Source organism: Sinocyclocheilus rhinocerous, unplaced genomic scaffold, assembly GCF_001515625.1.
Source record: "Sinocyclocheilus rhinocerous isolate Xijiao unplaced genomic scaffold, SAMN03320098_v1.1 scaffold1219, whole genome shotgun sequence".
NCBI classification, from domain to species: domain Eukaryota; kingdom Metazoa; phylum Chordata; class Actinopteri; order Cypriniformes; family Cyprinidae; genus Sinocyclocheilus; species Sinocyclocheilus rhinocerous.
In genome coordinates, this window is record NW_015634012.1 from 91,499 (window position 1) to 103,996 (window position 12,498).

General features: G+C 37.2%; 1 protein-coding gene across 2 annotated transcripts in view; it reads right to left on the bottom strand.

Moving 5' to 3' along the window:
- Positions 1 to 6,908: 6,908 nt before the first annotated feature.
- Positions 6,909 to 12,498, bottom strand: part of LOC107744982 (queuine tRNA-ribosyltransferase) — an 8,994-nt gene continuing 3,404 nt past the window's right edge. Inside the window, exons 5-10 of one of the 2 annotated variants that reach the window (XM_016558815.1) lie at positions 9,749 to 9,887; positions 9,565 to 9,640; positions 9,068 to 9,177; positions 8,321 to 8,405; positions 8,113 to 8,232; positions 6,909 to 7,111 (exon numbers count right to left, since the gene is read on the bottom strand). In XM_016558815.1, coding sequence (XP_016414301.1) covers positions 7,079 to 7,111; positions 8,113 to 8,232; positions 8,321 to 8,405; positions 9,068 to 9,177; positions 9,565 to 9,640; positions 9,749 to 9,887 — 563 coding nt within the window. In that variant the 3' untranslated portion in view covers positions 6,909 to 7,078. Of the gene's footprint in view, positions 7,112 to 8,112; positions 8,233 to 8,320; positions 8,406 to 8,426; positions 8,446 to 9,067; positions 9,178 to 9,564; positions 9,641 to 9,748; positions 9,888 to 12,498 lie in introns of those variants that run through there. The other variant, XM_016558816.1, reaches the window with a different exon arrangement.

Here is a 12,498-nt window from a genome sequence, read left to right on the forward strand (position 1 = left end):
CCCCCACCTTCCCCAGCTCCACCTGTATAGATCTCCTACAGGTTATTATATATGCTATTTGTGCAGCAGTATGTCTTAAATACTCACAGCACCATATCTGCGTATGTATTGGCAGCAGCAAGTTCCTGTACTTGCTTTGCAGCAGCAGCAATAATCTACAACAACAGCATTAACCAACAGCAGCAGCAATTCAGCAGCATAGCAGATCTATTCCACCAAGGCCAAATACATTAACATTGTCATATCCATTACCATGCTAAAATCTTCCGAGAGTTGTCATGATAGATATAAGATCATACAGTAACGACATGAGGGTGGGAAAATGATTACCGATTTTACATTTTTGGGTGAACTATCACTTTAAAAAAGTTTCTCTGCAACATTTTTTGCTCATCCTTCTAGGTTTCTGTTATTTAGAAAGGATAAATCTGGTGAGCTGAAACATGCATACGGTGGGTCAGTGCTGGAAATTTCATTTTCAAACAACTCAGTTAACATTTGTTCTTGACATTAATTAGAGTGAAGCAATTCTGAGATTCTAAAATGAAGCTCAGCTCTACAAAACATTTATTCGCATGGGCATTATTTGCTTCTTAAAAGAAGAAAAACTGCACAAAATAACCTTACCATCCACCACAGGACACCACTTTATGGATTACAGGGAATCCCTAAGAATTAGGGAAGGCCACTGTGCATTGTTTATATAGCTATCCAGACAGAATTTGTTATTCGTGTAAGGAGGTGATAGTGACAGCCCACAGTGAGGAACACTGCCACCGGATCTCCAGGGACGAGGAATTACTGCCTCTGACACACACACACACACACACACACACACACTTTTGATGTTTTCCATACAAACAAGTAAAAAGGTTCATAGAGCACATCCCTCAAACACCAAAGATTACCTTAAAGGTGGCCCACTGGACTAAAGATCAACTTCTTTATTAAAGTAGGGCTTCACAATTGATCAACATGAAATCAAAATTGTGATATGGCTTAGTAGGATTATCAAATTGCAAAAGGTGCATCAGAACATGTGCTGGGTTCACTTTATCTTCACACTTGCATAATTTCTGACATTTTAGACAAACGTTAACAGCCTCAGATTTACCTGTTGTCAACTAAACACAGACACTCACTTCAGTTTTCTGCCAAAATAAAAGCTTGAGGGTTTAGACACAACTATTAGTATTCTAACTTTATTGTAGTGTAAAATAAATATTACAATTATTATTATTGTTGTTGTTGCTATTAATAAAATTGGATTCCTAGAAACAAGTGTAAATGTGATGAGGACTGAGATGCTAACACAATTAAAAAGAGATATGAGTCCACTCTACAGTCCAGACACAAAGTCAATGTAAACTCTGTTCAATTTGATCACTGAAACAGTTGGTTCTTGTAAAGAGAGCAGCATGATAAAACTAACAAATCAAATATGTTATTAGTTCTCGCATGCCTCATTACCAGACATGTCTAACAACCCATATTTGTTTGAGAGCTGAAGCTAAAGAGTTTTAGGGAACAATTATGTACATTTTGATCTGTTTCTCACACAAAACTAACATATGAATTCAGAAGACATATAGTACATAAGTCATATGGACTACTCTTATGATGCTTTTTTATCATTTTTGAATCGTCATTATCGCTATAAACAGTCGTCAGATGGAAAAGTGCAGCATGACGATTCTTCAAAAAGTCTCCTTTTATGATGCATGGAAAAATAAGAGCATATGAGTTTGGAGAGCCTGTAAATAATGACAGAATTTGGATTCCTTTAATACCCACATTCTGCTTAAATTGGCATAAAGTGATTTGCCTACTTGGACTTTGCCACACACGTGCACACACACACACATCTCACACACACACACACACACACACACACCCATAATTGGACTGTAAGCTTTATTCAGTGGCAGTGTTCAGTGGGTTGTCTGTACAGGAAACAAGCTTCTCTATCTTTATCGGCTGTACTACAAAACGCATCCACAGGGAGAGAGAAAAACTACGGCGTTCGCCACCCCCGCACGCTCTCTGATAGGCAAATAGCATAATCAATCCCCAGTAGGTGAGAATGATTAGATATGATTTCGGTAATGAGATCCCTTTGAAACTGTCAAATGGAGGCTTTCATACGAGGAATTATCACCTGAAGTAGTCGCACCATTTACGAAGACATGTCCCCTACTTTTAACCCCCTTACGAATGAGCGCTCACCAATTAGTGCATTTTAAACGCCCACTCAGGAAGACCAGAAGCGAGGGAGAAAACTCATTCTTATCTTTCTATAGGACTAAAGTGTTTTGGTCCACAGTCCTCACCTAGCAACAGAGTGTTAAGCATAAAATGCAGATTTTATTTTCCACTAAATGGCATATTTAGCTCACGTGTACATTTAGGTAGTGCTACTACTAAATCACAGTCGATGTCATTAAATAAAGCATTGAATACTCTTTCAAATGATCAGTTACAAATATTTAATGCAGTAGTTTTCAGCAGGAAATGCACATGGCATGAAAAACGGACAGGCAGTAACCCCATCTGATTTATAGAAACATCAACACATGAGATATTAGATGTAACACAAGCATGCACAAACCCATATACTTGTCAGTTCATCTTTTGTTGTCTGTAAAATGGCTGTTGGAGTCAAAGAGATCAAAATGTGACCAGATTGCATAAAACAACTATGCAAAACAGGATAAACAGAGAAACAGATAGAGTCTTAAAACCTAGTGTGCTCCCTAGCTAGACAGCAATTGTGGGCATCACAAATAGTTTTAAGACAGCCAAAATGTACAATACTAATGCTCACTCTTATTCTAACATTACTATGGTAACAGTTTACTAATCACACAGACACCGATACTAACAAATGTTCATATAAATGTTTGTTAACACTTTACTAGCAGGCTTTATGTATAACGCATTATAATTTTCATAATGTACATTGTAATGCATTATCTACTTTCAAAAATAATTGTAACCAGTTAAGATGGATTATATTTGTAGACTTGTTACATATGAAATTGGTTGTTTGTTATGTGTTTTAATGCATCACATTTTCTGTGTAACTACGAATAAAGGAATATATTGTATCATAAATGTAGTTACAATTAATAATGAGATCATACAATGTATTATAAGGTGCATAATTAATGCGCTAAAATATATATTGTAGTATATGAAGGCTTTAAGTAGAGTGTTCAAACTAATAGGCCAGTAATGCTCATCCTAACTAATAATATTAATAAAACAAATAACAGTACTAATAACACTCAAATGATAATAATACTATTGATATTTACCAATACCAGTAGGTTATTAATGCATAGCCTACCAATGCCCATACTAACATGCACACTAATACTATTTTATACCAAATGGAATACTTACTATATGTTCATACTAAACTAACAGCATACTAATACCAACTCTTACTCAATCTAATGCTAATACTCCGGCATTTATTAATATTAATAATGTCTGTAAAAGGGTTGTTTAAGTCAAAGAGATCAAAGTGTGACCATACTGTATAAAACAACTACACAAAACAGGATAAACACAGACTGTCCAAAACCTAGTGTGCTGCCTAGCTAGACACTATTTGTGGGCGTCACAAGATGCCTAAGTTTTAAGTCACAGCCAGAATAATACTAATGCTCACATTGATCCTAATACTAACCCTAATACTAGTACTATTGTAACAGTCTACGAATAATCTTAATAACACTAGTAGCTACTGATGCTCATTCTAATACTAAACACCAATGGCTACCAGTGATACACCAATACCAATACTTTAGTATAGTATACTATAATATATTAATACTAACACAATACTTGCACTATACACACTAATACTATTGATACAGTATTTCTAATGTAAATTGGAATACTTAGTGTATGCTCACACTAATACTAACAATAGCACTGCTTTAGCTGTCTGTAAAAAGGCTGTTGAATTCAAAATGTGACCAGACTGCATAAAACAGCTACGCAAGGCAGGATAAACAGAGACTGTTTAAAAACCTAGTGTCTAGCTAGACAGCATTTGTAGGCATCATAATGCTTAACAGAGTTGGGCAAGTTACTTCCAAAATGTAATACATTATATATTACTAGTTACTGTCTTTTGAAAGTAATTAGTTACGTTACAATATTACTGTCTCTGAATTGTAATGCGTTACACTACTTTTGAGTTACTTTTGAGTTACTTTCACCAAAATATCCACATAATGCGTTACTCCCAACACTGATGCTTAATAATACGTTTTAAGACACAGCCAGAACCCAGATAGCACATGTACGTCTGCAAGACGTCTGTTAAAGATCGCTTCATCTGGAAAGCATCTGCTGTGTACAAGCATCTGATAGACGTCTTTCAGACGTCAGTTTTACATACATTCTAATCATAAACATCTTAAAGACATCTTCTAAACGTCTACTTGACATCTGATAGGAAACGTCCTATAGATGTATTGCAGATGAGCAAACACTAAAAAATACGTCCTGCAGATGCAGACGTCAAATAGACGTCTCCGTGATGTAGGCTACGTGTATGCTATATCAGGGAAAGATTGATACCAATAGCAGTAGGTTACTAATGCTCCTATACTAATATACTATAGCTATTTTTAATGCAAATTGGAATACTTACTGTATGCTCATAATACGCACTATTATGCTAATAATATGGCTATTACTAATGCTCACACTAATATTGCTGATACTCACACTAATGTAATTCTCTGTGCAGTGCTCCTATGCAGTTATTTAAACATGAAGCGTGTGTCGTTGTTAAAGCACGTATGTAAACATAAGCCGAGGAGTTGAAGTTGCGCTACCTGTCGTCCGTCTGCCAGTCCCCGAGCAACAGGTCTCGGAACCGGTACCGCGGCGGCAGCGGCAGAACCTCCTTCTCCAGCTCCACCATAGTCAGCAAAGCGCACAAATCAACTCGGGGTGGAAATTCAAACGCCTTCGCCCTCGCTCTCGCTTATCCCTCCGCCGCGATTGTTTCAGGTCGCTCAGATATATGAAGTGTTGTCATCACTCAGGAACGGGAGAGACAGGTCTAGATCCACTGTCACAGCAGCGACTGAGCAACTGGTGCCTTCCCGAGCTCACCGTGCACTGACACAAGACGCAGCGCCTGCCTGGACATCCTGCTCCATTGCTGACACAAGCTGTTTCACATCAGCTGTAACAGTTGCCAGTTATTGCTCCAGTGCATTATTTCACCATTGTCCTGTATTGATTGAGGCATGTGCTATTTTGAGGGGTGGGCAAGTTCATTTTTATAATCCAGCAACCCGCTTGCAGTAATTTCGTCTGCTGCATTGTTGGAAAACGCAGATGGCGATAAGTCCACGCACGCACTTCAAACACCGCTTTTATGCCTGATATGTCAATCAAAACTCAAGTGTCAATCAAAAAGCACTAATGTAGGCGATGAGAAACCCCATCTTCATCACTGCCGTAAATTATAAATTTCACAAGACATTAGCTTTACCAAATATAGTGCAGTGAATTTCACACTCTAACTGGAGAATGTGATAGGTTTGCAAATAAGCAGCGTGAAATGTGCAGAAAGTAAAGGGTGACACCTGTTGCGGTGTTTGACATGCTTTATCCGCATACATATGCAGTTGGCATAATAATGTAATCAAAATCAAAGAAGTGGAATTTTCACGCCGGAGTCAAATTAATTGTGTTGTCACATTCGATTTGAACCCTGGCACAGAATCCAGCCTTCAGTGCAGCTCTGCTGCTGGTAGTAATACAGGGAGATCTGGAGCGCTCTGCACCCTAGCGGCAGCCTGCGGGAGAAGCTCAATAAATCTATCGTGTTCAGCTCCTGAAAGGTTTGATTTACCATCAATCCCAACCTGTAAAGGTTTGATGGGCTTTTTACAGGCACATCTGTTCAGTTGTGGCGTTAGAGTGATTCTCATCAAGGCTTTAATGCTGCAGAGTGCTACTAAACAACACAATAAAAGAACATTCAGGTAAAGGCTAAGGTGATGTTATCTGATAATACCATGGTACACATATACACCACTATTCAAATGTTTGGGAATTAAGTTTTTTTTTTTTTAAAGAAATTAATACTTTTATTCAGTAATGATGCACTAAATTGATCAAAAATGACAGTAAAGACACTTCTAATGTTCATTTGAACTTCATATTTTCCAAAAAATTCTGAAAAAAAAAGAATGTATCAAGATTTCCAGGAAAAAACTGCAAATGGTTTCAACTGATAATAATAAGAAATGTTTGTTGAGCATCAAATCAGCATATTAGAATGATTTCTGAAGGATCATGTGACACTGAAGACTGGAGTAATGATGCTGAAAATTCAGCTTTACATCACTGGAATAAATGACATTTTAAAATATATTCAAATAGAAAACAGTTTATTTTATTTGTACTAATAGTTCACAATATTACTGTTTTTACTCTATGTTTGGCCAAATAAATGCAAATTTGGTGAGCATAAGACACTTCTTTCAAAAACATTCAAATTTCCTGACCCCAACATTTGAACAGTAAGTGAGTGCATGTGTATATTTTTTACTTTAAAATCTACCATGGGTTAAAAATGTTAAAATCCCATGATTGTACCAATGGTATTCATGGTTGAATGAATAAGACTAGATTGGTATAATGAATGACGAAGAATAAAATGTTCTTAGAAGTTAATATTAACATTCATGCTGCCTCTTGGCATTATCTTAAAAGATAAAGGTACAATAAAAAATATATAAATTCTGAAAAAAATGATGAAAACGACAGATATGCTATTCAAAATGAAGACAAAAAAATTCTATATATAGAAAAACATTGCTTCAACATTGCCATAACACACTACTCTTGTGTGAAAGAATGTTGTTGGAATCAAAAATGGAATCATTTTTTTTTATTTACAAAACAGGTATATTTCACATATTATGTTGAAAATGTCAGCATCTAAAATTGAAACACCAAAAAATAAGTCCATTAAAAAACAGCAAGTCTTTTTCGTCTCTTAAAATGCAGTCCTCATCATCTTCCTCATGTAGGATACTCAGCTGACACAGATGTTCACTGCTTGTAGTGCCTCTACAGCCCAGCTGGGGTACTGCTCCCTGGACGGGAACATCCTCTTCATGAAAGCTTTCACAAACTCAGGAAACCTCTGCTCTATGATGCTCTGACGCACTGACCGCATGAGGGTGAGCTGAGAAACGATACGGTGAGAACAGGAGGAGATGAAATGACAACAACAATACTAAATACTGATTCAAAAACATATAGTTGATAATTACCTGGTAAGAGATGTTATGGATGGTGATATGATGCATGGCTGCAGTGTCACTCTTGAACAGTGCGTGAAGGTAAGCCCGACTGTGTCTGTCATTGTCAAGCCAAAGGAAAAAAGACTCACGATCATCTTTAGGTTTAGAAATCGAGAGATTTAGTATGGGATAAGGTACGTTTCTGAATCAAGATCCTCTGTTGGGTGAGTAAATGGCAAAATATGAAATATATTTAATATATTTTTTGGGAGTGAATTATTCTTTTAAGCACAGCTTAAAAACCAACAATTCAGCCAGTTAAACTCCAGACAGATGTACCTCCTGCAGGTAGGACACTTGCAGTCAGGATCAATCGGTTTAAAGTCTTTAGCATACTGTTTCTGTTTGAGCTGCAGAGATCCCCAGGGAACTAAAGCCGAGCCAAATCTCTGAAACAATCACACAGCCTCATTAAAAATGGCAAAATACAGGATTACAATAAGCATCACTGGTTTTATCCAAGTTTTTATGCACAGTTTCTATGAAAAACTGTTACAATTCTTGTAGGCTTATCCTGACAGGCATAAACAGGGCTAGATGATATAGCTAATTTCAGCTTTGCATAACAGGAATAAATTACATTTTTAAATATATTCAAATAGAAAATTTATTTTAAATTGTAATAATATTTCACAATATTACTGTTTTACTGTATTTTGATCAAATAAATGCAGCCTTGGTGAGCATAAGACTTCTTACTGACCCAAACCTTTGAATGGTAGCATATATGACTGAGCTCTAACAGAAAGGGACGCTATAGTGCCTCTACAGCCCAGCTGGGGTACTGCTCCCTGGACGGGAACATCCTCTTCATGAAAGCTTTCACAAACTCAGGAAACCTCTGCTCTATGATGCTCTGACGCACTGACCGCATGAGGGTGAGCTGAGAAACGATAAGGTGAGAACAGGAGGAGATGAAATGACAACAACAATACTAAATACTGATTCAAAAACATATAGTTGATAATTACCTGGTAAGAGATGTTATGGATGGTGATGTGATGCATGGCTGCGGTGTCACTCTTGAACAGTGCGTGAAGGTAAGCCCGACTGTGTCTGTCATTGTCAAGCCAAAGGAAAAAAGACTCACGATCATCTTTAGGTTTAGAAATCGAGAGATTTAGTATGGGATAAGGTACGTTTTCTGAATCAAGATCCTCTGTTGGGTGAGTAAATGGCAAAATATGAAATATATTTAATATATTTTTTGGGAGTGAATTATTCTTTTAAGCACAGCTTAAAAACCAACAATTCAGCCAGTTAAACTCCAGACAGATGTACCTCCTGCAGGTAGGACACTTGCAGTCAGGATCAATCGGTTTAAAGTCTTTAGCATACTGTTTCTGTTTGAGCTGCAGAGATCCCCAGGGAACTAAAGCCGAGCCAAATCTCTGAAACAATCACACAGCCTCATTAAAAATGGCAAAATACAGGATTACAATAAGCATCACTGGTTTTATCCAAGTTTTTATGCACAGTTTCTATGAAAAACTGTTACAATTCTTGTAGGCTTATCCTGACAGGCATAAACAGGGCTAGATGATATAGCTAATTAGATTAGTATGGGATTAGGGTACGTTTCTGAATCAAGATCCTCTGTTGGGTGAGTAAATGGCAAAATATGAAATATATTTAATATATTTTTTGGGAGTGAATTATTCTTTTAAGCACAGCTTAAAAACCAACAATTCAGCCAGTTAAACTCCAGACAGATGTACCTCCTGCAGGTAGGACACTTGCAGTCAGGATCAATCGGTTTAAAGTCTTTAGCATACTGTTTCTGTTTGAGCTGCAGAGATCCCCAGGGAACTAAAGCCGAGCCAAATCTCTGAAACAATCACACAGCCTCATTAAAAATGGCAAAATACAGGATTACAATAAGCATCACTGGTTTTATCCAAGTTTTTATGCACAGTTTCTATGAAAAACTGTTACAATTCTTGTAGGCTTATCCTGACAGGCATAAACAGGGCTAGATGATATAGCTAATTTCAGCTTTGCATAACAGGAATAAATTACATTTTTAAATATATTCAAATAGAAAATTTATTTTAAATTGTAATAATATTTCACAATATTACTGTTTTACTGTATTTTGATCAAATAAATGCAGCCTTGGTGAGCATAAGACTTCTTACTGACCCAAACCTTTGAATGGTAGCATATATGACTGAGCTCTAACAGAAAGGGACGCTAACAGAAATCCATCACTTACTGCTGTTCGAGTTGGGAAAACACAGTCAAACATATCACAGCCCAAGGCAACGCAGACCACCAGGTCTAGTGCATAGCTAAAACACATTAAAAGAGACAATCAACAACCAATATTTACAAAAATGAAAAATGTAACTATACTAAATGAAAGCACAAGCACAGTTTCAGAGGAATTGGGGCCTTACCCGACTCCCATGAGGTAGCGGGGCTTTTCTCTGGGGAGGTGGTCTGTGCTCAGAGTCACCATCTTCCAGAAATCATCCTTTTGCTCTCCCCCACTCAAGCCTCCAATGGCGAAGCCCGGCACATCACGCTTTGTCATTTCTAAATGAAGAAACGCAAAAGGAAGGTTCCAGTAAGGTGCAGCGTAAAAGTGGTTAATGCTTCAGGTTTGCGTTTGTCACTCTTTAATGGATCATGTTCATAGTTAATGTGATGAACTACATAATGTTGTTTGTTTGTGTTTAACGCCATGACAGCTTCTGTGGCTATTTTCATGGCGAGGAAAATTTATGGCTAAATTATATCAGGTTTTTACAATTTATTTTCGCTAAAAACTCTAAAACTGTATTTGGCTTAACTCTGTTAAAAATCTCTTCAAAAGAGTTCACTGAATAAAACGGTTTTCTCATAGGGTTAAAACCAGCACAATCTAATAAAACATGCTTCGGGGATAAAGGGCTTTGGCAGAGAGAACATGTTGGAGGATCTTCTCCTAGTATTAAAGGGGTCCTATTATGCTCTTTTACAAAGTCTTGATTTTGTTTTGGGGGTGTACTAGAAGAGACTCTCATACTAGGTTGTTTGAAAAATACATTATTTTTCACATATTTTACATTATTACAACACCTCTCTCCCCAGTCTGGCATGAAGGGCTCGAATAGTTCCTGTATCAAACGAAGGCCCGCCTTCTGAGATACGAAATGTGTGCAGCTCAACCAGGTCTCGTCCCATTCGTCGATATTTGTGATATCACAAATCCCGGAAAATATGCGTTGTAGTCCAAACGAGTCGTTCATTGTAGTTTTTGAAAAGTGATTTCTGTTAAATAAAATATCTCCTTTTGAAGTGGACTTTGAGCTTGTAACTTTGCAGATCTTTTTATGCTCAAACAGCAACATTACAGACTAACTAAAGTTGGAAAAAGTGAAAAAGCATAATAGGACCCCTTTAAAAACTTGTGTGCCATCCTGGAATGACCTATTCTACAGCAGGTATAAACAATCTGGTCCCATCGGTTGGAAAACTGATAGAAATTTATTTTTCCAACATTGGGGCTAACTTCATGGAGTTTATTCATTGTATATAGAGCCCACTCTGTTTGTCATTTGTTATTACTACATAAAGAGTTAATTTGCAAAAACCGATAAACGCCACTTTTAAAAAAATGAGCTGATTGCTGTGCATTATTCTCCACATATAGCGCGACCTGAACCCTAAACACGTTTTGTCAAAAAAAGCCGGTTTTGTCCACTTTCAAGGCATCGCGAGTTCACGTTTTACTGCAGAAGCCGACAAGCGCCCTTGTTGTTTTTGAACAGAAGCCGATAAACTCATTTTAACGAATCAGCGCGCTGTATTCAGGTCAGGTGACAAGGCTACTTTCACTTTGAAAAGACGTGCTAGCTGAGAGGAGTTTCGTCAAAGCTGACCAAAAGTGATCGAGGATGGATAATTTCTACGAACTTGATGAACCTGTGATATCTTCTTCAGGGCGAAAAGGAAAATAAAAGCTGAAACGTTTTCACGGAACCTTGCAAAAGCAGCGCGTTACAATGATGAGGGAAAAGCTCTGTGTATTGCGTGTAATCACATCCATACAGTTTATGATCACAACAACAACAACGTTTGTCAGGCATCTACATTGTCATCTGAGGAGATTACAAAGATTAAACGAGTTTTTTTTTTAACTCTAAAACATAAAATGTGGAGTTATCTGCTTTTGCCAAAAAAATGACTGTTGGATTCATCTGCTTTTGCTATAAACCAAACTTTTAATATGTAAAAAAAAACATACTTTCAATGAACTTTAATTTTGTAAATTACCTGTATTTGTTTAAGTTATTATGACTTAATCAAAACATCCCAACTGCAGTTTGATTGATATTACTTGGAATGCGCAATAAAAAAAACGTGATTTCTGGGGAAAAAAATGGAGTTCTCGGTTTTTGCAAATGAATTCTTCATGTATATATACCGATAAACGCCACTTTAAAAAAAAAAAGCGCTGATTGCCGTGCATTATTCTCCACATATAGCGCGATCTGAACCCAAAACATGTTTTGTCAAAAAAGCCAGTTTTGTCCACTTTCAACTTTCAAGTCATCACGAGTTCACGTTTTACTGCAGAAGCCGACAAGCGCCCTTGTTGTTTTTGAACAGAAGCCGATAAGTCCATTTTAGTGAATCAGCGTGCTGTATTCAGGTCAGGTGACAAGGCTACTTTCACTTTGAAAAGATGAGCTAACTGAGAGGAGTTTCGTCAAAGCTGACTAAAAGTGATCGAGGATGGATAATTTCGACGAACTTGATGAACCTGTGATATCTTCTTCAGGGCGAAAAAGGAAAATAAAAGCTGAAACGTTTTCACAGAACCTTGCAAAAGCAGCGCGTTACAATGGTGAGGGAAAAGCTCCGTGTATTGCGTGTAATCACATCCATACAGTTTATGATCACAACAACAACAACGTTTGTCAGGCATCTACATTGTCATCTGAGGAGATTACAAAGATTAAACGAGTGTTTTTTTCTAAAACATGACATTTGGAGTTACCTGCTATTGCCAAAAAAGACTGTTGGCGTTATCTGCTTTTGCTATTAAACAAACTTTTAACAGCTGTCATTATCGCAAACGATTTCATAATCGCGCAATAAAATAGTCTGCGATTTTTTTGTGTAACTTGTCAGTGAACTACGGCTCTGTGTAGTAAATGCT